The 25809-nt window shown below is 48.4% G+C and overlaps 1 protein-coding gene across 1 annotated transcript; it reads left to right on the top strand.

The window, feature by feature from the left end:
• The first annotated feature begins 16826 nt into the window (after positions 1–16826).
• On the top strand, positions 16827–23400 carry PAX4 (paired box 4). Its single transcript, XM_070368843.1, is given in 12 exon segments — positions 16827–16899; positions 17015–17173; positions 19531–19661; positions 19918–20133; positions 20463–20538; positions 21105–21230; positions 21446–21528; positions 21882–21951; positions 22485–22540; positions 22801–22943; positions 23276–23342; positions 23344–23400. Coding segments are annotated over 12 exon segments (1257 nt in total).
• The last annotated feature ends 2409 nt before the right edge of the window (positions 23401–25809 follow it).

The raw sequence follows: 25809 nt of genomic DNA on the forward strand, positions 1-25809 counted from the left end.
CTGCATTTCGAGATGGATTCTTAACCACTGGACCACGAGGGAAAGTCCGCAGCTAAGCATGTTTAAATATGTGTAACTGGTATTTGATCATAAAGGTATTCTCCTGGATTATCTTTTGGAAGCTTTATTATTTTGCCTTCCACATTAATAGCAACAATTCCAGGAGGTACTGTGACATCCTTGTGTTTGTCTCCCCTCGAGTCATCATCTTTTGGGATTGTAGCCATTTCAATACTCTCCTAGTCCAAAATGAGAGAAGCTAACCTTGGAATATTCTGCTGTTTCCAGAGTTTAGAAATTCTTCATTGTAAGTGAAAGTTGCTCAGTCATGTCTGACTCTTTGCAACCCCATGGGCTATGCAGTCCGTGGAATTCTCCAGGCCAGAGTACTGGAGTGGGTAGCCGATCCTTTCTCCAAGGGATCTTCCCAACCCAGGAATTGAACCCAGGTCTGCATTACAGGCGGATTCTTTACCAGCTGAGCCACAAGGGAAGCCCTCTTAATTGTACCAAATGATAAAATTAAAATCCTAAGACCCTATGAGAGTAGAACTCTTTATTCTTCAAGCAGTCTAATTCCACTAACTTGTTTGAGACTGAACCTCTGCAGAAGAGCTCCCCACTTGCTCTTTTCTCCCCATCTCACGCTTTTGACCAAAATCAAAACTAGGTTTTGGTCTCCAAACCAAGTTCAGTTTCAAGCCGTAGTTCCTCCTCTTTCTCCTTGTGCTCCCAAGCAAGCATAAACATCCCCACTCCCATCCAGCTCCTGTCACCAGGACAACAGGATTAAGAGGAGTGTCTCTCCTGAACTCTGGATTCCCAGATTTAAGGGCAATCTGAGAATGCCGGTGCATTTAAACTGTAACTGTAGACCTTTCTAGCTTATTGTTTGAGTTTCCCTGGAAGGATTAGGATAGTTTCTCTTGCTGGGAGTTACTACCCATGGAATTCCAAGGCAGTTAGATTTCCAGCCTGTTCTTTTGTAAGATATGAGACCAAGTTCTTCTTCCTAGCCATGACAGACAAATGGAAAGGTCTGTGCAGTTACCCTAATGTTTACAGCTAAACAGATTCCCCTAGGCATTCCCTTCCCTTCTCCTCTTTCTTTCTTCCTCCTATTTATCTTCCTTTTTGCTTATAACTCCCCCATATTCCTAAATGAATTTGTCTCTTCCTCCAAACTAAAAGTATACCTTTTATAGTTAAGCACCCTTGGCCTAGCCAAGAGGGCCTGAACAAATCAAGGTGAGAGATAAAGCATAGAATCATTGGGGGTCACAGGTCCATGGACAGAGGATGCTGGAGTTCAGTTAAGTTCCCTATTTATTCCCCTGAAATTGCTTCTCTCTCATGGGGACAAATGAAAATATAAGATTCTACTAAAATCTACAAGGGCTCCAGAGTGTGGCTGGGGGAAGTTGGTCCTGAGGTTGGAGAGAGACAGAAACCGAGTATTCTCCTGGTGTGCAGCCCACAAACATGGAGGAAGTTGTGGAGACAGGTGTGCAGACCCTTGTGATTGATTGAGGAATACGTGACGTGAGGACTTGAAGGTACCCCATCAGCTGTAGAGACAACCCAGGAGACAAGGCACTGACGTGCAGGCCCTCCAGACAGAATAAGCAGAAGAGCCTGGTGGGTTACAGTCCATGGGATGGCAAAGACTCAGACACGACTGAGCCACCAACACACAGGAAAGTCCCAACCCAGGTCTACTGAGTCCTAAATTTAAGAACTCAGTCCTTTTGTCCATCTATTCATGAAGCATGCTTTAGGAAGCCTCTTAAAGGCCATCCCACCTCACACAAAGGCCAAGGTCATTGTCAAAGACATCCTTTTAGTAACATTTAACAACATTCACCTTATCACCCTTTCTTTCTTACTTTACAAGGTCTTTTGCTCACTCAGCTTTTATTTTCTCCATCAAAGGATCCTTGTTTTTTTCAGTCCTAGAAACAAAATCCTGGGCTAGATGAGTCATTGTTTCAAGCCACTGTGACGATTTTCTGTGTTCCTCCTACAAAAACTATCTAGCACCTTGGGTAATTTTTTTTTCTCTTTTATCCAACTTAATTGTCCTTTCTCTCCCAAGAAAATTTCTGTTCCTAGAAAGTAATGATTAGAGGGAGTCTCCTTTAAGCTCCTGGGGTTAAGACACAGGTGAATATATCTGAGAGGTTTAGGAGTCCTGGAAGTGGTTTTTAAAAACTTCTTATTATTTTTTATTTTGGCTGTGCTGGGTCTTCGTTGCAGCACTCAGGCTTTCTCCAGTTGTGGCATGCAGGTTCTCTAGTGGGGGCGTGTGTATTCTAGAGCCCGGGAGTGATTTGCTTTTAATATTGCCTGCTGGTCCCAGCTTCAGCCCCATTGTCTGAGCCTTTGCCCCATATTAGGGATGCCTCTCTATCAGGTACTAGGTAGCCAAACACTGCCCTCTGGCTGCCCAGTTGAGGCCTTGTTGGCAGGCTATTCCTAGGACCTGGCCCACAGCCTCTTTCTGTACCCAGCTCACATATCAGGATACCATACGATAGTCAAGTTGTTTGTAGAAAGTATTCAGTTAACTTGGGGATTTGTTTACCTATGGGTTCTGCCCAGCTCCTGATCTTCTCTTTACCTTGGGGAGGATGAACCTCAAGGCGATCTAAACACGTGGACGAGAATATGACAATCAGCACAAAGCGCTGGCCCCATGGAGTGGTCCATAAGGAAGAACTTGCAGCGAGGGTGTAAGGAGAAATGGCACCTTGGTGACAGCCAGGAGGATTATTGCCTTGCTGGGCACGTGCTCTGGAGTGCCTACCAAGGGTACTGCTTCCTTCTACTTCAAGCTTTCCCCTTTCATCTCCTCCTCCGTTCGTTGTTGAAAGATGAGAGCATGTTAGGAGAGGAAGAATGTAGAAACTAGGAGGCAGGACTCACTTGTGCATCGTAATTTTGCTATTTGGACCCTACCTACTTTCCAAGCAGACTGGAGTTCAGAGGATTCGGAGCTCAGCTGGTAAAGAATCTGCCTGCAATGCAGGAGACCTGGGTTCGATCCCTGGGTTGGGAAGATCCCCTGGAGAAGGGGAAGGTTACCCACTCCAGTATTCTGGCCTGGAGGATTCCATGGGGTTCCAAAGAGTGTACACAACTGAGTGACTTTCGCTTTTACCCTCCAGAACAGAGAAAGCCCAGCATTTGGAGGAGAGAGACAAGCTGTTGTTTTCCTGGTTTTTTTAAATCAGTCTTTTTTGTTGTTGTTGTTGTTCCTGTTTTCTGGTTTTGTGGCCACTCCTGGGAGCATGTGGGATCTTAGTGCCCTGACCAAGGATCAGACTTGCGCCCCGTGCATTGGAAGCACTAAGTCCTAACCTCTGGACCGCCAGGTATGTCCCTGTTGTTTTCCTATTTGAATTGCGTAGTATCTCCGTGGACTGGCTGATGACATTATCTTGCCTTGTTTTCTCTCTCATCTGGGGCTCTCCCAGTACTCAAGACATGTGAACTTGAAACTCAAAGGGAATCTACTCTTACAGAGTTCCTTTGCTTCGACACTTCATCCCCGCAGGCAGATGGACTGACATCTCCAATGTTGCCCAGGACTCCACCTCTGTTCTTACCCAAGGCTCCACCAATAGCTCCAAAAGTAGCTTTAATTTTTTTGAGACCAGGATAATCAAGAGAAGGGAAGCATGCCTAAGAACTTGCTTTTCAAAGACACCATGCCAAGTGAGATAAGCCATACACAAAAGAATATTACATGATCCCACTCACACATGGTACCTAGAATAGATAAATCAATAGAAACAGAAAGTAACATTAAGGTCCAAGTTTAGAGGGGGTGAGGAAAGGAGAGTTGTTGTTTAGTGGGTACAGAATTTGGGATGATGAAAACTTCTGGAAACGGATAGTGATGATGGCTATATCATGGACTTGTGCACTTAAAGATGGTTATGTGGTGCATATTTTCTCACACTGTAACATGAAAAGAAAATATCAGAGGTCAAATCAGCATTCTTTATTACCAATCCAGCAGACTTATTTTTTCTGAGTTACTAAGATTAGTACATTTGGGCAATTATGTTAGTGTGACTGATATTTTTACCTGTTGGTTTAAAATAAATTCCTTGTTCTCTCCTGAGAAAAAAGGAGAATTCTCTTTTTAAACCCAGCTTTCTTAACAGTGACAATAACCCCAAAGGATTTTACCCTGTTGAGTTCCTGAGCCTGTCTTTTCAATTCCATCTCTGGAGAAAGTCAGACTCAAGGTGTGGGGAGTGGATATTGAAGGGTACGGGGTTAGAAGGGGAAATGGTGCCTCAGGGCGCTGGCAGCTGCCAAATATTTCCCAAGTCTGCATCTCCTTTGCCTCTTCTGACTTGATGCTGAGTCCCCTGCCAATCACACGGCTCAGACTCTCAGAGGGGATGTGACGAAGGAAGACTGGGTTACCAACAATTACAATCAGTCTGTGTCCCTACCAAACGGCAGAGCACTGGGCATCCTGCAGGGGGAGCCCATGTGCAGACCCTGAGGGGCACCTGCACATCCCAGGCAGGCTCCAGAGGGGCTGATCCCTGGTGACTGAGGTCAAGCAGCTCTAGCCAGAGTTCTCTCCAGACACTGTTTGATGGAGATGATTATTATTATATATTGTATTATGAGATATAGAAACTAACAGAAAGAACTTAAAGTACCAGGAGAAAGAGAAACCGGCCTAGTGGGTGGAGAAAATGAGGGGTTTGAACAGTCTAAACATTGAACAGAGAAGAGAGAATCAGAGAGGAAACAGGAGTTTCCATGAAACATCACTGTTGCACTTTCTTCCACAAAAAGAAAGAGAGAGATGAATGTGGAGCAGTCCAGGGAAGGCTAAAATAATTGATTTCAGGTAGTTGAGATCAGGTGGCTCTGTCAGTAAAGAATTCACCTGCAATGCAGGAGACCTGGGGTTGATCCCTGGGTCAGGAATGTCCTCTGGAGAAGGGAATGCATTCTTGCCTGTAGAATCCCATGGACAGAGGAGCCTGGTGGGCTACAGGTCATGGGGTCACACAGAGTCAGACATGACTGAGTGACTGAGCACACCCGCAGTGGAGATTTGAGAGAGTCAGGGCAAGAAGTGGACATGAGGACCAGTAAAGAGGAATTGGGTAAGCTGAGGGGTGGAGGTGAAAGAGATGCCAGCTGGGCTGATGGTGAAACCTGGGACATGGACCATTCAAAGTCTGGTTATTGTGTCTGATGGTGCCAAGCCAGGGACAGTAATGAGATGATTTACCCTCTGGTAGTATGGTGACTTCTGTTGGACTCAGCAGGTGTTGCTTTGGGGGCCCGGTGGACACAGTAAAGATGAAAGAGCTCTGGATTCCTGGGATGGAAGTAAGATCCTTAAGCTCGGGGAGGGAGCTTTATTCCCCATTGCCTTTGAGTCTTGCTAAGGCAATGGCACCCCACTCCAGTACTCTTGCCTGGAAAAATTCCATGGACAGAGGAGCCTGGTAGGCTGCAGTCCATGGGGTCTCGAAGAGTCGGACACGACTGAGCGACTTCACTTTCACTTTTCACTTTCATGCATTGGAGAAGGAAATGGCAACCCACTCCAGTGTTCTTGCCTGGAGAATCCCAGGGATGGTGGAGCCTGGTGGGCTGCCATCTATGGGGTCGCAAAAAGTCAGACACAACTGAGGCAACTTAGCAGCAGCAGCAGCAGCAGCAAGCTGTGGATAGTTACCCAAGCTGGAGCACTGAGCTTTCCTATGTAGGACCTGTTTACAGACATAGTTTCAGTGCTGACCAGATTACATTAAAATAGTTCAGTCCCCGCTCACTCCATAGAGAGACCACAGCCAGGATTCCATAACCTTCAGAAAGCATACAGGCAAAGACCTGAGATCCTCAATGATTTCTGTTTCTCATCCTCTTCCCTTTCAAAAGTGCAGAAGTTTGGATATTTCAAAAGCAGCAGAAAGATAGCCACCCAACTATCTCCAGATAAGGAAACTCTAGATCAGAGAAAGAATGTCATATAATAGGCTCAGTGAGCCTAAAGAGCACGAGGGTCAGCTGAAGAAGCAGAGACAGAAATGATAAGGAGTGGAGACTTAAGGCAGCAAAGGTGGGGCTACGAATGTCCTAGACTGGAACTAGTGAACTCAGTCAATAGAGAATAGCATTACCTGTTGGCACATAATAGTAGTAGTAGTAGTAGTAACAACAATTATAATATAATGGAATATATGGAATATTCTTTATATATATTCACTTCTATAAGACATCAGTCTTATGCGGTAGGTGCTATTACGTATGTGTGCTTACTCGCCCAGCCGTGTCTGAGTCTTTGTGACCCTTTGGACTGTGCTCCTCCAGGCTCCTCTGTTCATGGGATTTTTCAGGAAAGAGAACTGGAGTAGATTTCCATTTCCTCCTCTAGGGGATCTTCCCAACCCAGGGATCATGTCCTGCATTGCAAGTGGATTCTTTCCCTCCTGAGCCACTGGGGAAGCCCAGGTACTATTAAAGTCACATGTTATAGATGTGGAAAACTGAAGCACAGGAAGTATAAAAATATAAGCCTAAAAAAAAAAAAAAGGCTCCAAGGGCACTGGGGATTTCTTTCTTTATCCACTACTGTTATCCCCGTGCCTGGCACACAATAGGTATTCAATTGTTATTTGTTAAATTAACAGTTAATTGGCCCAGGATCATGCAGACGGTGTGGGAGGGCTGGGACAGGAACTGAGGTTTGTTGGCTCTACAGATCCCATTGTTAATTACTGAGATGTACTATCCTGGATGTCAAACAGGAGATGCGCTTTGCATGTCTCTCAGCCTGAGTTACAGGTGCTCAGTAAACCCTGTCCTCACTCTCAAAGCTGGCTCTCTGACGGAATGCTTCCTAACTCATTTTATGAGACCAATATTAATTACCCTGACATGCTCAATTGTGTCCAACTCTTTGCGACCCCATGGACTGTAGCCCACCAGCTTCCTCTGTCCATGGAATTTCCCAGGCAAGAATACTGGAGTGGGTAGCCATTCCCTTCTCCAGGGCATCTTCCTGACCCAGAGATGGAACCTGGGTCTCTCATACTACAAGCAGATTCTTTACCATTTGAGCCACCAGGGAAGCCCCCAATGCAGTTAAAGACATCATAAGAAATGAAAGCTGAACACTAGTATTTTCATGAGCATAGGTGAAAAAAAATCAGTAAAATATTAGTAAGTTGTATCCAATAGTGTATAAAAAGAATCATACACCATGACCAAGTGAGTTTATTCCAGGCATGGAAAGCTGGCTCAATATTTAAAAATCAATGAATATAATCCATCACATTAGCAGGATAAAGAAGAAAAATGATCATATCAATTGGTGTAGAAAAGGCATTTAACAAAATCCAATACACACTCATGATAAAAGATCTCAGCATATGGGGAATAGAAGAGGACACCCTCAGCTTGATAAAGAACATCTACAAAATTTACAGCTTAGGTTCATTAACTGTAACAAACTGGAGATACTGAAAATGGAGGAGGCTGTGCCCGTGTGGGGGAGGGGGTATATGGAATTTCTCTGTACTTTCTTCTCAATTTTCCTGTGAATCTAAAGCAGCTCTAAAAATTATAGTTAATGGGTTTGATGATGCCTTTCTAAATAAAACACTTAAGACATGGTCCATGATAGAAATAATCGATAAGCTGAACTTCAGTATGATTACAAACTTCTGCTCTTGGAAAGACAAGGTCAACAATCTTAGAAGATAAGTCGAAGACTGGGAGGAAACATTTGCAAACACATATCTGAGAAAAGAATGTTATCCAAACTATGCAAAGAACTCTTAAAGCTTAACAATAAGAAAATAGACACCTGATTAACAAATGAATCAAAGACCTTAAGAGATACCTCTCCAAAGAAGATAAACATATGGCAAAGAAGCATATGATAAGATTATCCACATTCTATCATTTAAGGAGAAGCAAGTTAAAATGACAATGATATACCACTAGACACCTATCAGTTCAGTTCAGTTCAGTTGCTCAGTCATGTCTGACTCTTTGTGACCCCATGAATCACAACAGGCCAGGCCTCCCTGTCCATCACCAACTCCCGGAGTTTACTGAAACTCATGTCCATCGAGTCAGTGATGCCATCCAGCCATCTCATCCTCTGTCGTCCCCTTCTCCTCCTGCCCCCAATCCCTCCCAGCATCAGGGTCTTTTCCAATGAGTCAACTCTTCACATGAGGTGGCCAAAGTATTGGAGTTTCAGCTTCAGCATGAGTCCTTCCAATGAACACCCAGGACTGATCTCCTTTAGGATGGACTGGTTGGATCTCCTTGCAGTCCAAGGGACTCTCAAGAGTCTTCTCCAACACCACAGTTCAAAAGCATCAATTTTTCGGCGCTCAGCTTTCTTCACAGTCCAACTCTCACATCCATACATGACCACTGGAAAAACCATAGCCTTGACTAGACGGACCTTTGTTGGCAAAGTAATATCTCTGCTTTTGAATATGCTATCTAGGTTGGTCATAACTTTCCTTCCAAGGAGTAAGTGTCTTTTAATTTCATGGCTGCAATCACCATCTGCAGTGATTTTGGAGCCCCCACAAAATAAAGTCTGACACTGTTTCCACTGTTTCCCCATCTATTTGCCATGAAGTGATGGGACGGATGCCATGATCTTCGTTTTCTGAATGTTGAGCTTTAAGCCAACTTTTTCACTCTCCTCTTTCACTTTCATCAAGAGGCTTTTTAGTTCCTCTTCACTTTCTGCCATAAGGGTGGTGTCATCTACATATCTGAGGTTATTGATATTTCTCCTGGCAATCTTGATTCCAGCTTGTGCTTCTTCCAGCCCAGCGTTTCTCAAGATGCATTCTGCATATAAGTTAAATAAGCAGGGTGATGGTATACAGCCTTGATGTACTCCTTTTCCTATTTGGAACCAGTCTGTTGTTCCATGTCCCGTTCTAACTGTTGGATTCTGACCTGCATATAGGTTTCTCAAGAGGCAGGTCAGGTGGTCTGGTATTCCCATCTCTTTCAGAATTTTCCACAATTTGTTGTGATCCACACAGTCAAAGGCTTTGGCATAGTCAATAAAGCAGAAATAGATGTTTTTCTGGAACTCTCTTGCTTTTTCAATGATCCAGAGGATGTTGGCAATTTGATCTCTGGTTCCTCTGCCTTTTCTAAAATCAGCTTGAACATCTGGAAGTTCACGGTTCACATACTGCTGAAGCCTGGCTTGGAGAATTCTGAGCATTACTTTACTAGCGTGTGAGATGAGTGCAATTGTGCAGTAGTTTGAGCATTGTTTGGCATTGCCTTTCTTTGGGATTGGAATGAAAACTGACCTTTTCCAGTCCCGTGGCCACTGCTGAGTTTTCCAAATTTGCTTGCATATTGAGTGCAGCACTTTCACAGTATCATCTTTCAGGATTTGAAATAGCTCAACTAGAATTCTATCACCTCCACTAGCTTTGTTCATAGTGATGCTTTCTAAGGCCACTTGACTTCACATTCTAGGATGTCGGGCTCTAGGTCAATGATCACACCATTGTGATCATCAGAATGGCCAAAATCCAAAATCCTGACAACACCAAATGCTAATGGGGATGTGAAGCAATAGGAACTCTTGTTCACTGCTGGAGGGCATGCAAAATGGAACAGCCACTTTGGGAGACAGTTTGGTGATTTTTCACAAAACTAAACATATTCATACCATGTCCTTCAGCAATTGTATTGCTTATTATTTACCCAAAAGAGTTGAAAACTTTTGTCTAGAGTAGGTGAATAGATACATAAACTATGGTTCATCCATACAATGGACTACTATTCAGTCCTAAAAAGAAATCAGCTATCAGAAAAGACATGCAGAAATCTTAAGTGCATATTACCAAGTGAAAGAAGCCAGTCTGAAAAGGCAGCATACTTTATGATTTCATTATGACATTCCAGAAATGGCAAAACGATGGTCTTCATACAAAGATTAGTGGTTGCCAGGGGCCTGTGGGGAGGGAGGTGGGTTAAGTAGGTGAAATGCTACAGATTTCTTAGGGTGGGAGAAACTATTCTGTATAGTTTACTGTACTTATGAATACACAGATTTAGCATTTATCAAAACCTATAGAACTTTACCTAGACCCAGACATCCTGGAATGTGAAGTCAAGTGGGCCTTAGAAAGTATCACTCCAAACAAAGCTAGTGGAGGTGATAGAATTCTAGTTGAGCTATTTCAAATCCTGAAAGATGGTGCTGTGAAAGTGCTGCACTCAATATGCAAGCAAATTTGGAAAACTCAGCAGTGGCCACGGGACTGGAAAAGGTCAGTTTTCATTCCAATCCCAAAGAAAGGCAATGCCAAACAATGCTCAAACTACTGCACAATTGCACTCATCTCACACGCTAGTAAAGTAATGCTCAGAATTCTCCAAGCCAGGCTTCAGCAGTATGTGAACCGTGAACTTCCAGATGTTCAAGCTGATTTTAGAAAAGGCAGAGGAACCAGAGATCAAATTGCCAACATCCTCTGGATCATTGAAAAAGCAAGAGAGTTCCAGAAAAACATCTATTTCTGCTTTATTGACTATGCCAAAGCCTTTGACTGTGTGGATCACAACAAATTGTGGAAAATTCTGAAAGAGATGGGAATACCAGACCACCTGACCTGCCTCTTGAGAAACCTATATGCAGGTCAGGAATCCAACAGTTAGAACGGGACATGGAACAACAGACTGGTTCCAAATAGGAAAAGGAGTACATCAAGGCTGTATACCATCACCCTGCTTATTTAACTTATATGCAGAATGCATCTTGAGAAACGCTGGGCTGGAAGAAGCACAAGCTGGAATCAAGATTGCCAGGAGAAATATCAATAACCTCAGATATGTAGATGACACCACCCTTATGGCAGAAAGTGAAGAGGAACTAAAAAGCCTCTTGATGAAAGTGAAAGAGGAGAGTGAAAAAGTTGGCTTAAAGCTCAACATTCAGAAAACGAAGATCATGGCATCCGGTCCCATCACTTCATGGCAAATAGATGGGGAAACAGTGGAAACAGTGTCAGACTTTATTTTGTGGGGGCTCCAAAATCACTGCAGATGGTGATTGCAGCCATGAAATTAAAAGACACTTACTCCTTGGAAGGAAAGTTATGACCAACCTAGATAGCATATTCAAAAGCAGAGATATTACTTTGCCAACAAAGGTCCGTCTAGTCAAGGCTATGGTTTTTCCAGTGGTCATGTATGGATGTGAGAGTTGGACTGTGAAGAAAGCTGAGCGCCGAAAAATTGATGCTTTTGAACTGTGGTGTTGGAGAAGACTCTTGAGAGTCCCTTGGACTGCAAGGAGATCCAACCAGTCCATCCTAAAGGAGATCAGTCCTGGGTGTTCATTGGAAGGACTCATGCTGAAGCTGAAACTCCAATACTTTGGCCACCTCATGTGAAGAGTTGACTCATTGGAAAAGACCCTGATGCTGGGAGGGATTGGGGGCAGGAGGAGAAGGGGACGACAGAGGATGAGATGGCTGGATGGCATCACTGACTCGATGGACATGAGTTTCAGTAAACTCCGGGAGTTGGTGATGGACAGGGAGGCCTGGCCTGTTGTGATTCATGGGGTCACAAAGAGTCAGACATGACTGAGCAACTGAACTGAACTGAACTGAACTGATAGACCTTTACAGCACAAAGAGTGAATCTTAATTTATACAGATTTTAAAGGTTATTTAGAGGTCAGGGAATCCTAAAGTGAAATGCAGAATATGACTAAATAATCCAACTGTACTACAGTTAGATTATGAAGGGAAGCGGGTGGGGAAAAGGGTGCCTATTTAAGTAACTTTGGAAATGAGTGGAGTCTATAAAACTAAAGGTAAAATGAATTATACATAAGTATTATATAGACTTTATAGAAATGCAAGGGAGGAAACTAGAATGATCTGTGTAATAATGGATTGGAGTTGGAGACATGAGTATGAACTCATGTTTAGTTTATATGGATGGAATTGGTTATATATGGAACTCTTTACAGATATTAATATGTCTACATACACAGATTAGTACACACTAATGTTTATTTCTTTGCTCTCTCAGCTGAGAGAATCCAGAAGCACTGATATCCCAGTAGCAGCAAGCAAAGCTAGTGCCCAGATCTTTGCTTTTTCATACCACTCTCCAACCAAGGCAGCCAGAGCTCCATGGAGATATGACTAATTCTAGGCTTGGGGCAGGTGATGTATAAGATAAATAAGGAGATACTCTCACACACACACACACATAATAAAAACTGAACCCCATGAAAATGAGGATATGCCAAAGGGATACAGGAGCCAATTAAGAGTGCCCAATGGCCGAAGGTGGAACAAGTTGAGCAACAACAACAAGAAGTAGTATATTGGATAATGATCCAAAGAGTAAAATTAGTCTCCATAGTCCATACTGATAGACATAAATTAGTGAACAGATAAGTGATGGTGTGTGCCACGTGTTCAGTCACTCCGTCGTGTCCGACGCTGCAATCCCAGGGCCTGCAGCCCACCAGTCTCTGTCCATGGGATTTCCCAGAGAAGAATACTGGAGTGGGTTGCCATTTCCCACTCCAGGGGATCTTCCAAACCCAGGGATTGAACCTTCGTCTCCTGTGTCTCCTGTATTGACAGGCAGGTTCTTTAACACCACGTCACCTGGCGTGCTGCAGTTCATGGGGTCACAGAGAGTCTGACATGACTAGGCCTTGGTGACTGAAAAACAACGACCCTGGGAAGCCCCAGATAAATGGGAGAGAAGTGAAAAAATCTCTGGGGCATAAGAAATCCAAAATCAATGTAATCACCCTCAAGAGGTAAAGTATAACTCCTCACTCTTAAGGGTGCCTTGTACTCAGGACTTCCTGCAGAAAAGTGCCGTCTAGAAAGGAGGGAAAAAGAGTAATTTCAGTGGGGAAACCTAATATATACTACCTCAGCAAGATGATCAAGGTCAACATCAACAGAGGTGAGTCATTTTGACACGTGCTGTGATGGGATATGATGAGAATGGCACTTCACCTTTTTGGATCTTCTTCCTCAAAACCTGTGTGTGTGTGTGTGTGCATGCGCACGCGTGTGCTAGTCACTCAGACATGTCCGACTTTTTGCACCCCCATGGACTGTAGCCCACCAGGCTCTTCTGTCCATGGGGATTCTCCAGGCAAGAATACTGGGGTGGATTGCCATTCTCTTCTCCAGGGGATTTTCCTGACCTAGGGATCAAACCCAGGTCTCCTGCACTGCAGGCAGATTCTTTACTGTTTGAACTACAAAACTCATAAGCCCAGTCTAATCATGAAGAAAACATCAGACAAATCACAGCGGAGAGATGTTCTGTAAAATACCTGACTCCTCAAAATTTTCAAAGTTATCAAAAACAAGAAAATCTGAGAAATCCTTACAGTCAAGAAGAGCCTCAGAATACCTGGTGACTAAATGTAGTGTCCTGGATGGCGTCCTGAAACCGAAAAGAGGATGTTAGGGGAAAGACTGAGGAACTCTAAAATAAAGCGTGGATTTTAATTATCAATGAGTGTTAGTTGCTCGGTCGTGTCTGACTCTTTGTGACACCATGGACCGTAGCCCACCAGCCTCCTTTGTCCATGGGGATTCTCCAGGCAAGAATACTGGAAGGGGTAGCCATTCCCTTCTCCAGCGGATCTTCGCTGCCTCAGGGATGAAACCCAGGTCTCCCACATTGCAGGGGGATTCTTTACCTTCTGAGCCACCCTTTCCACAAACAGCCACCCTTCCAAAAGGGAAGCCCTTTCCACATTGGTTTACTAATTATAACAAATACTGATGTAAGATGTTCATAACAGGGGAAACAGTGGGTGAGGTATATGAAAACTCTCTTTGAAATTTCTCTGTAAACCTAAGACTGTCCTAAAAAATAAAGCTTATTAAAATAAAATGTATTTTAAAAATGGACCACTATCTGCTTCCCCAGATTCTTCACTGGAGTGGGAGAGCTTTGTGGAGCTCAGAGCTGGCCATCCCAGAAAAACAGATGAAACTTTGGGTCAGCAGGCAGGTGTGAAAACTCCAGTCAGGACGCTGCCCCTTCCCCTTGGGCAGGGCTAGTGTGCCCTGGCATACCCAGAGACGTATTCCGCACAAGTGACTTGGCCTCTGTGGTCTGAGGTGCATGGCGCCGGACCTAACAGCTTTGGGCTGGGCTCTTCCTTGCTGCCCTCACCCCAAACACCACGAGTTTCCTTGCCTGGCCTCCTGGAGTCCTTGGTTCTAACTCCCCAGCTCTGCTAAGGGTTGTGCAGGAAAGTGCAGACTCCCCACCCTGCCCAGCAAAGCCTAGTCCTGAGAGAAATGTGGGGAGGACCGAGCGCAGAGGTTAGGCACTCCTAGTGAAAAAAGAAGGAAAAGGGGATGTTTTCTGTGTCCCCAGTTGAGAGGAAGTGCTCTTCACTCTCCTTGGCACATTCAGAGGGAGGGAGCTGAGTAGCCAGCGTTTCAGACACCGGCCAGGAAAGTGCTGGGATTTGCAGAAAAGGGTTTCCCAGACCTGGCCTGGGAGAGCAGGGCTGGCGGTGGCGGGAGTTGCAGCTTCAGGACTAAGCTTGGGAATATCCAAGGAACTTGAAGATTCCCCACGTTTTTGTGGCCAGGAAACTACGCTGACTTTCAATTCGGAGACGTGTGCTGCCAGAGAGCGGTTTTGGCGAGGTGGCCAGGGCGCTCTGGAAAGCTGAGGACTGGCAGGAAACGGGGCTCTCTGGAAAGAGGGAAGTTAGGAGCCAGAACCCTACAGCTCACTAGGAGGGGCCACAGGGAGGGATAGCAATAGCCTGGAACTGGCGTCGCCACCCCCATTGAGTGCCCAAAGCCCAGGGTGAGGAGTCAGGGCAAAGCCTCCGGTTTCAGCTCCGGCTGCGCCCTGCCCTCTCCAGCTTTACGCACGGGCTTGTCTCATCTGCTGGCCCCATGAGGAGGGCAGGGGAACTCCAGCCGCTTCACCTGAGGACTGGTCTTTTCCCACAGCTTCAGGGCTTTATACCAGGGGCCCCCGAGGGCAGTAGAAGCCAGTGGTTCGGGCTCTATAACAGGGTGAGGGACAATCAGGAGTGGCCACGGCTGGCCTGAAGAGGGGCGCACAGTCGGGCTGGCGGGTGGCAAGACCTCTGAGTTAATGTATAATTGTGAGCAGATGGCGGGGGCTGGCAGCAGCCTGGGGCTTGGGCCCAGCTAATGAGGGACAATTAGCCCCAAGCCCGGTGGGGGCAGCGGAGAGAGTCAGACAGTGAAGGCAGATATTTGCTCCTCAAACAGTCTGGCGCTTTGGGCAGAGGGCTGAGTGGCTGAGCCTTTGGGCTGGCTAGGCTCCCCTTCCTCTCTTTTCCCTCCCCCCACCACCTCTGGGTCGAAAGCCTCTGTTTATTCAGACCCAAGAGTGTGTTGTAAAGGCGGGGGGAGAGGGTAGTTTATGGGGGAAATCACTGCCTCCACCATCTGCCAGGTCTTGTCCCTGCTCCCCCTGATACCCCTATCTCCACCCTCACACAGCTGTCCATGGGAATAGTGGGTCCGAACATGGAGCCTTTGGTCCCCAGATGCAGGGGCAAATAAAGGGGAAGAGATGAGGCAGGAAAAGAGGACTAAGATCAGGGTACCACATGCCTTCCTCAGGACCTCCTCTCACCCAGGCATGGCTGAGCATTGGGACTAACAGTCCCAGCTGCCCTGGGAGTGAATTGGCTCTACAGCCACTGGGGCATGTGCTGTCCTGCCCCTGGTGCTGAAACTACCTGCTGCAGTCTGCCCAGGGCTCTGGACTAGCCTGAGGAGGCTGGAAAAGGAGGGGAGTAAGTAGCAGGGTAAGGGAGAAAACCCACTTTTGTGATACATTTGGCTCTGTCTTGAGAATGAGTTCCCAACCCTAGGATCAACCATGATATCCATGCCCTTGTCCCCCCAAAACCAAAGCATTTACCAATGAAACCTAGTCTTAGATCTCCACACCCTGATTACTTTCAGCCTGACTTCTGAGAGTCTCTCAGAATCCAAAGTATGGGATGGACCCAAAGAGCTTTCCATGCTGCCTCCTTCACAAGAGATCTGCCCATGCTGGAGGTGGCAACAGAGCTTCCATGCGCTGGGGGCTTTGTCTTCTTTCCAGCTGCTGGGCCTTCCACCCCAACAAAGATCCGGGTACCCTGTGGTGTCCACGGTGGGAACAGGAGTGTCATTCATAACTTAGAGCCTAAAACCACCGTATCCTTAGTGGAATGGAGCCTGATAAATCTAGAAATGGATAGATACCCCACCTGCAACCTAGCTCCCCTCAGAGGCTTATTCCCTCCATCAACCCTGTTGACAGTCTTCTGAATCCCAGGGTCCCCCAGTTCCTAAGCAAGACTCATCCTGGGCATCACCTCAGTCAAGGAGCCAGTTGGAGGTTTGGTTAGGACACTCCGGAAGAACTGGTGCCATGTGACACTCTTTTCTATACATACCTCATTCTCTGAGAGATTCATGGGCCAACTTGGCCAGTATTTAGGTGTTGGTCTATGTACCCATTTATCTTTTCAACCAACACAGGACTCAGGAGTTGACCCAGAACCCAAAAGTGAATTCTGGGTGGGAGGCTGTGTCCGTGGTTCTGGAAGTCACGTTTGGGCTTCTGAGCACCTGAAGACTTGGAGACACAGTCTGAAATTCCCCCATCTTCCTTATTCCTCATTCACTTCAGGAGTGCTGGCCCCTGAGTGGGTGTGCTCAGGGGCTGGGCGCCCTGGGTGAGACTGGCTCTGGCCCTGCTTCAGGCTGGCAGGTGGGGGCAACATGGGCTCCGAGGACTTCCAGTGGAAGGACACAGTGGGTCATTGGCTGTGGTTCGCCCTGAGTCAGGGCCGGCGTCAGTCAGCCCCATGCACACCTCCCTCCTCCTCTCTCCTCTGCTCATGGCCTGTGACATCACTGGCTGCTCCCAGAAGGCTGCCCTCTGCTCCTGATCACCGGGCTCTCTGTAGCTCTGGACCCCCTGGCGGGACTGAAGCAGAAACAGAGAGGAGGCTGTTATCAGGACCAGACCAGCACCCTCCCTGGAGACTGCAGGGGTCTCAGGAGCCCAGATCAGGAGCCTGAGACTCCTGAAGCGTCGAAGCTCTCACCTCAGTGCCTCCACACAGGTAGCTCACCTCCGGCTCATTGTCTGTTCTGCCTCCCAGGCTGGCTCCATGTCTTTGTGCGGCCAAGCCAACCTCTCTCCTCCTCTGTCTCTGCAGCTACCTCCTTCCTGCCCCTTCAGCCCCTTCTCCTGCTCTCCCATCTTGTGAGGACCGGTTGTCTCCTCAGAAAAGTCAATATGAATGTTGGAAATGTGTGGTGCAGTGACTGGGAATGGGTTACTATTTCGAGTTGGGGGGATTTCAGGTTTGGATATTGAACTTGAGCCCCCACAGCTCCTCTTGAGCTCTAGTCACTGAGGGGAGGACAGAGTCCTCTCAAGGAGTCAGGGCTTGGCTGATTTTCTGAGCTTTTGACACAGCCCTTTAACTCCCCAGATTGACTTTCTTCTCTCCATTGTTTTTGTGGTGGCAGGGGTGGAGGCAGAGAAAGAGAGCCTCAGGATTAGAAGCTGGAAATTTCAGCTTCTGAGGAGGGACTGGCTTCTACACTTCCCTGAACTTCACTCCCTGGGTAGCCTCTTATTTGTGAGAACCCCAATTTGTCCCTCAGTTTTCTTTCTGGAGAAACCTCTGCCTGCCTTCCTGACTCTCTGGAAAGATGAGAGCTGGTAGGGGAATGTGTCTCTCTCTGTCTAGAGATGAGTGAGTAAAAGCTGTTTCAGTTCCTGAGTTTCTCAAGTCCCTCCTGAGTTCATTGTTTTCTCCCCAGCACTAGTCTCCTCTTCCTGGCTGCTCTGTGATCTCTTGGAGAGCAAAAGCCTTGTCCTTTTCCATTTTACTCCCTTCATCCTGAGCAACCAGCTGTGTACTCATAATTAATACCATGTTCAGTAAATAATTGCAGATTAGTTAACTAAGTCGAGATGGTGTGGTTATTACAGGAAAGATCGAAGCATAAGCTATTCTCTGGGGTGACCCCCAGACCTGCCGGGGGTCCAGGCATGAAAGGAGGTGGCTTCAACTGCCACGTCTAGCCGTTAAAAGCAAGACAGACATGGTGGTTCATGACCTGTGTCCCTAGCTGCCCAAAGACTCTCTCATGCTCACCTTGGCATCTATGCAGCTCAGAGACAGCCCTTTTCTGCTTCTCCCTCCCTTCCTTCGACATCCCTTCAGTAAATGGTAATTGAAGGAATGAGTGTCTGGCCTTGGAGAGCTGACCTCTGAGAGTATGAGATCTAGAACTCTCCAGAGTTAACAGGAAATAATAACCCCAGTGGGTTAGAAGGTGTCAAGAGAGGTGTCTTCTGGGAGACTTCAGGCTTGCTCATCTCTACTTCCAGGGGGTGGGGCCTGAGCTACAATGCCTGGGGGTAGAGACGAGCCCTGGTATCTCCACAGACCTTCCTGGGGAGCATAAAACACAGAGCAAGACCCTCCTATAAGGTGCTCTGAAGGAAGCTTTCTGGCTGGTGGTTTGGAGAACATAACCTGCATGACACTGCAGGCAGAGCCTTGAATGTGGTTCCCAGCCCTGGACCAGGGTGATGGGGATCTGTGGTCCCTGGTGCTCTTCCTGGCTGGGCAGAACCTCCTGAGCTTAGGAGGCGGGACCCTTGCCCCAAGTGTATCACCTGCTGGGGGCTGATAAGACTTTTGAGGGATCTTAGCTCCTTGACCAGGGATTCAACCTGCATACCCTGCACCAGAAGTGCTGAGTCTTAACCACTGGACTGTCAGGGAAGTCCCCTAGCTCTGTGATGTTTTAATTCAAAGGTTTAGTAAAACGAATTTGAATCTTTGTAACCAATCTACTGGCAAACTTTATAAACCTTATCCTCTATCACAAAACCCCATCCCAAGATCATTCCAAGCGAGAGATTCCACCCAAAGAACCCTGGATTATTGTAGGCTCAGCCCCAAGAACAAAGAAGGACCTCCCAGGAGAAACTCCCCTCCCCAGTCTTCCCAGTGCCTGTCCTTTGAGAGGAGGCTCAGCCTGGAGCATGCCGCAAGATGGTAAGATGACCAAGAGAAGCTGGAAGGACAGGTAGCAAAAGGAGGGAAGAAATGGCTCAAGGTTCTGCTTCCATCCACGTGGTTTCCTGTGCCCTTGGCCAGCGTTCTAAGGGAGCTCAGTCCAGACAGTCTCTCTGTTCCACCCTGTGTCCGTAAGCTCGGTAGGGCCAGTGCCTATGGCCAAGGAGCAAAGATTCACTCATGAGCCAGCTCCCAGAGAAAGTGGCATGTTTGGGGGACCCTGTGAGCAGAAGAGGGGCCATCCCCTGGGGAGAGGATTTTCTCTATGGTGGGAAGGCAGGCTGGAGGGGTAACCCTCTCCCAGGAGGGTCATCCTGGCCACAGGTGGACTGGAGAGAGGGGAGCTGCCGGGTTGGATGCCTCTTTCTCCCACCCAGGGATCAGCAGCGTGAACCAGCTAGGGGGGCTCTTTGTGAATGGTCGGCCCCTGCCCCTGGATACCCGGCAACAGATTGTGCAACTGGCCATCAGTGGGATGCGGCCCTGTGACATCTCCCGGAGCCTCAAGGTAGGATGCTGGGCCCTTCACGCAGTGATGGGGACAAGAAGCGGGGAGAGGAGCCCCTTTAAGGCAAGTCCGGAGCTGGTGCAGACTGGGAGGGCCTTTGGGCTTGGGCTGCTCCCCTGAGGGCTGGGATAGGGAGCTTCAGACTTCTGAAGGTGGGGCTGGACTCCACTCTGTGGCCTTATAGCTTCCTCTGTCCCAGGGACACTCCTCCTCTGGCCATTAGGCCTTACCTGTCTCTGCCTCTCACCTGATGCAGGTATCTAATGGCTGTGTGAGCAAGATCCTAGGCCGTTACTATCGCACAGGTGTCTTGGAGCCCAAGGGGATTGGAGGAAGCAAGCCACGCTTGGCCACGCCGCCGGTGGTGGCACGAATCGCCCAGCTCAAGGGGGAGTGCCCGGCCCTCTTCGCCTGGGAGATCCAACGCCAGCTCTGTGTAGAGGGGCTTTGCACCCAGGACAAGACTCCCAGTGTAAGTGCTCTCCCCTCCCCAGAACCGGAAGTGGAGCTGCAGACAGGCTGTCTGGGGAGGCAGAAGTAGATTCCTTCTTACTTTGCAGTGGGGCCTCCCAGGCTGGGGGCGGGGCTCCTGGGCTCTCTTCTGACCCAGAAGTTTCTCTTCTGAAAAGTGGTGAGACAGGTGAGATGAAGAAAGTATGGGGAGTGAGAGGAGGCTGCCCTTGGAAGTAAGGTGTTGGCTGGGACAGAGAGAGAGAAAGAGAGAGAATGTTGGGGAAACATCCTTAGGAAGCACCCCTGGCTCTGTGTACCATCTTCCTACTCAACACCACACGTCCTCAGGTCTCCTCTATCAACCGAGTCCTGCGGGCATTGCAGGAGGACCAGAGACCGCCCTGGATACATCTCAGGTTGCCAGGTGGGTCTTGGAGCTGCCTCCAGGGATGATCAGAGCCACAAGTAAGCATCTAACAGTTCCCACGTTCCTTTCTTGTTCTTTCTTGCATCACCCTCACCACAAGACAACCGAGAGGGCCTGGCAGGGGGTCTTATTCTCTCCTGGCAGGAGAGGATGGAGGCTCAGAGGAAGGGAAGCGACTTACCCAAGATCACTAGCTAGGTGTTGGCAGGTCCTGGAACGGAGACCAGCTCCCTAGGCCCCAGGTTCACAGGATCTGTTGAGGAGGAGGCAGGACTGGGGCTTCCACATCTTCCCTCTGCCTCGATCACAGCCTCTCAGACCACTTTTGATGTGGTCTGGTCACACAAGCCTGGACCAAACCTTGCAGCTGTCTCCCTCCAAATACTAAGCATGCGCCCCCATGGTATGGAGTGTGCCCCTCACCCAGTGCCCCTGCAGCAACCCCCAAGTACCGGTGGATGTCCCAGCAGTGCAGCTCCTCTCTATAGCCACACTGCCCCGGCCCCACAGCCCCGGAGGAATCGCTGTCGCAAACCTGCTCCAGCTCCTGTCTCCCTTTGCAGCTGGTCTGGGTCCAATTCCTCGAACTCCCCACTGTGACTCTGAGGCTCCCCGGGGTCCCCACCCAGGAACTGGCCACCGGAATCGGACAATCTTTTCCCCAGGTCAAGCCGAGGCGCTGGAGAAAGGTGCCGGGGCTGGGTGGATGGGGGCCACAGAGGTGAGGACCTGGAGGCCTATAGGCCATGGCTGAGCGCTGGAGGCTGCAGATGGCCCTGCCTCCAGGAGGAGGGCAGTTCAGGGTTGTCCTAGGAAGGGTGGGAGTTGGGGGGCTGCTGCTGAGGGGGAAGCAGGCCTTGCTCCTCTCCCTGTGCCCTTGCCGTGTGAGCCTCCATCTCTGCAGAATTCCAGCGTGGGCAGTATCCTGATTCAGTGGCCCGTGGGAAACTGGCTGCAGCCACCTCTCTGCCCGAGGACACGGTGAGGGTGAGTGAGCCCTGCTGCACAGCGTGCACAGGCCCCAAGCGTAGAGAGTCTGGGCCAGGCAGGCTTTGGGCTGCGGTAGAGAAGGCGGTGGGAAGGTGGAGACCAGCTCGTTTGGAGTAGAAATGAGACAAGCTCCTCCATGTTCCCCTGCTGCTGATTGCTCTCCCCATCCTCCCTCTCCACGCCTTGGTGCTGAGGAAGAGGTCAGAGAGCAAAGGCCAGAGCAGGAAGCGGGGAGGTTGGGTCTGGGGAAGGGTCTGCTCTCTGAGTCCAGGTCAGGAACATGTGGGTGAGAACGGTAGGTGCTGGGCCCTGGAGCGCACAGTCAGCTGCATGGTTCTGCCCTCCCTCAGATCTGGTTTTCCAACCGAAGGGCCAAATGGCGCCGACAAGAGAAGCTCAAGTGGGAGATGCAGTTTCCAGGTGATTTCTCAGCCCATGCATCTACTCATCCATCCACTCACCTTTCTCTTCCTTCCTTCCTTCTTCCCTTTCATTCCTTCCATCCATTCACATTTCCCTTCCTTCCTTCCCTTCCATTCATCCATCTATCCATCCATCCACTCACCTTTCCCTTCCTTCCCTCCATCCATTCACCCACCTATCCTTCCATCCATCCATCCATCCACCTATCTTTCCTGCCATCTATCCATCCACCGAACATTTACTTGGCACATCCCACGCATCAGATCTTGTACTGGATGCTGGACACACACAATCCTTGCTCTTCAGGGTTGCACAGCCCCAGATTTATCATCCCTAGGAATTAATCCTTCTTCCCCAGTCTTTTAAGATCCTGCGTTGGAGAGGAGGCAGTTTAGGGCTGTAGCATCAACCCCCTCCCACCCCTGCCAGAAGTCGTTGCCTTTCCTAAAACTTCCCCTGCCTCTCACCACCATCCCCTGCTCCACAGACCCTTGTTCCTCCTGCTGAGTGGATTCTCCCTTACCTTGTAGGTGGTTCCCGGGGTCTGACTGTACCAAGTGCCTCCCCAGGAATCTTCTCTGCACAGGTATCCAGGAGGAGGGGGAGTTTGTGAATCGGGAAGGCCGAAGGGGTCACTGCTCCTCCCATTCCCAGTGGAGGCCTGAGCTAGAATTCATGATGCCCTGGGCCCCCACAGTGCACGCTTCCAGGAAGCGCCATCCTCACAGTCTACTGTGTGAATGGCGCCCCCTGAAGTTGTTCAAGATACAGCCTGGGGGCAGGGGTCCTGGCCGTGCTAAACAGGAGGCGTCGCTGGCAGCTGAGGGCTTCCTCTTGCTTTCCAAGCAGTCCCCCGGCAGTGTGTCCAAGGCAGTCCTACCTACCCTGGAATCCCTGGGTCCCTACTATCCACTGCGCTGGGGGACAGCATCAGAGGGGTGTCTGAGTGACACCCCACCACAAGCCTGTCTCCAGTCCTGCTGGGGTAAGAATCCTTGCCAGGCTGCGCTCCTGCAGGGTGTGGGGAGGGCAAACCAACTCCTTGACTCATCGGAAGGCCCGATCTCCAGTCAGGTTTATCAGGGGAACCTCAATACAGCTTTCCTAATTCCTTGCATGGCCCACAGAGTTGGGGAGACTAACACCCCTGAGTGTATACTACCATTGACGGCTGTAGCAGGAAGACGGGGCGGGATTGGGATCTGAGTGTATATATCCAGGGTAAAGAGCCAACATCTGCCTCTCTCCCCAACAGTGACTTGGAGGGCTGGGGTGCCACCAGCAAGCCCAATCTCAACCTCTCTTCATCCCTGCAGGCTACCTGCCCCCCACAGCTGAGCTTCCTGGGCTCCGTCCTGCTTTGCCATCCTTGCCCTTCCTTCCTCTGCCCCCATCACCAGTCTTGGTGCCCGTCAGGCCTTGCAGTGGCCTGGCTCCCCACTGTGAGGTCTGGGATGAGGAAGGAGGCTCAGTATGGAAAGGAGATGTGGTGGGGGGGATATGACCCCACCTGTCCAAGCAAAGCACGGCCCCTCCTCCTTCCTGTGTCTCCTCCTCGTCTGTGGACCTTGCCCCTCTTGTGCGTCACCTGAGTGGAGAGGCTGTGCTTACCCACATGTCACATTGGCCTTACGAGGCTTCCAGTTGGCAGTAATAAAAACATTTTTAAAATTGGCAGTAGTTCTGTTGTCCATCATGTTTTTAAAGTGAGTATTCATAATCCCATCCCTGCATTTAACAATTATAAACAGTTCGCCCTCTGTCTGTCTAAATATCTATGAAAATGTGTATCTAGCTAGCTATCATCTAATATATTTATGTGTTTACATGCTATGTATCTAGCTACTGTCTATCCATCCAATCTATCGAATCTCTGTATGTATGCATGCATGTATCTGCACATGTATGTATATGTATCTGCCTTGGTGTTTTTGTGCTCATATACCCACACGTATGCACACGTACAGATACTGATAGCACCTCATGGCCAGTCACCCCTGAGTCCTCCAGCATGCATCTCCAAAAAATAAGGGAAGTTTTCTTACATAACTACAACACAGTGACCACATCTAAGAAAATGTCTAATAATTCCTTAATCTAAGAGACATATGAACTCCTTAATTGCATATGTATTTTCTGCACAGCGGCAAACAGAGAGGAAATGCCCCTTTTTATATTCTGCTTCTCCCTTTATATGTGCTCCTGGGGCATGTTTGCTTGCTTCTTCTTTTCTGAAAGTTCCAAATCATCTCAATTTTGTCTTCCTAGAGAGAGAAATCTCCAGGCTCCTCCTGGGAAACCTAGGGATGTAAGAAAAGAGAGGGACACGGAGGAACGTGATGGAGGGGATATTTGGAGTGAGGGGTGGGCTCATCTCTCCAAATTCTTTCCTTTTTGAAGAGATGGGGATGGAATGATGATGGTGCAAAGTGAGGGTCAGGACAGAGTTTATTTACTCCCATCTGCAAAGGTACTGGTCCAGAAGTTATCCTTCAATAAGTCTCTTTATCATCAAATACTCTAGAGCTGTGCTGCCAGTAAAAGTAGCCACCAACCACATGTGGCTAGTAAAGTGATTAAAATGAAACAAAATGAAGAATTCAGCTCCTCACTCACACTGTGTGTGTGCTTAGTCACTTCTGTTGTATCCGACTCTTTGCAACCCTATGGACTGTAGCCCACCAGTCTCCTCTGTCCATGGGATTCTCCAGGCAAGAACACTGGAGCGGGTTGCCATGCCCTACTCCAGGGGATCTTCTGGACCCAGGGACTGAACCTGAGTCTTCTGCATCTCCTGCATTAGCAGGCAGATTCTTTACCCACTAAATCACCTAGGAAGTAGTCACATGTGCCTGTGGCTACTGTGTTGGACAATAAGCATTATAGAACATTTCCATCAGCACAGAGAGCTCCATGTGACAGCACAGCTCTACCATGAAATTCCAAGGATAACAGAGCATGACCTGCCTCTGCCCTGCTTCTCTGCTCTCAACCTGGGGCCCCACTGGACAGATGGCCCAGGGAAATGGCCAAGGTTTTGTTGGGGGACTGAGACTGTGCCATTCACTTCAGTGACCAAACTGACCTTAGCAATGGAAGCAGCTGGAAGCTGAAGCCACATGGCTGAGCACATTCAAGCTGAGGATGGCAACTTGTGGGGAGCATAAAAGCGTGCACACACATCTGTGTGTGTGTGTGTGTGTGTGTGTGTGTGTGAGTGCGCGCGCGAGCACGCACACACATGTGCGCATGCACGTGCATGTGTCCCTGGGCACATACATTCCTGTATGTCTGACTATATGTATTCAGGGAAGGCTGAAGAAGAGATTCTGCATTAAATGACTCCCAAGGTCTTATCTCTGAAGACTATTCCACACCACTGCTGCTGCTGCTAAGTCGCTTCAGTCGTGTCTGACTCTGTGTGACCCCATAGACGGCAGCCCACCAGGCTCCCCTGTCCCTGGGATTCTCCAGGCAAGAACACTGGAGTGGGTTGCCATTTCCTTCTCCAGTGCATGAAAGTGAAAAGTGAATGTGAAGTCGTTCAGTCGTGTCCGACCCTTAGCGACCCCATGGACTGCAGCCTACCAGGCTCCTCCATCCATGGGATTTTCCAGGCAAGAGTACTAGAGTGGGGTGCCATTGCCTTCTCCGATTCCACATCACATCTCTGGCCTATTCTTAACATTGTCTAGGAAAGGAGATGCCCTGGTCCTTAGCGTTTGCAACCTTCTCTTATTGCATTAAAATGTTTACAAAATTCTTTCATATTTCTTGAGGAAAAACATACTTACGGAAACTTGACATCACTTTCCTCTACCCAAGCAGAAACTCTCTCAGCTTCTGGTTTCAGCT

Source organism: Bos mutus, chromosome 4 (assembly GCF_027580195.1).
Source record: "Bos mutus isolate GX-2022 chromosome 4, NWIPB_WYAK_1.1, whole genome shotgun sequence".
NCBI classification, from domain to species: domain Eukaryota; kingdom Metazoa; phylum Chordata; class Mammalia; order Artiodactyla; family Bovidae; genus Bos; species Bos mutus.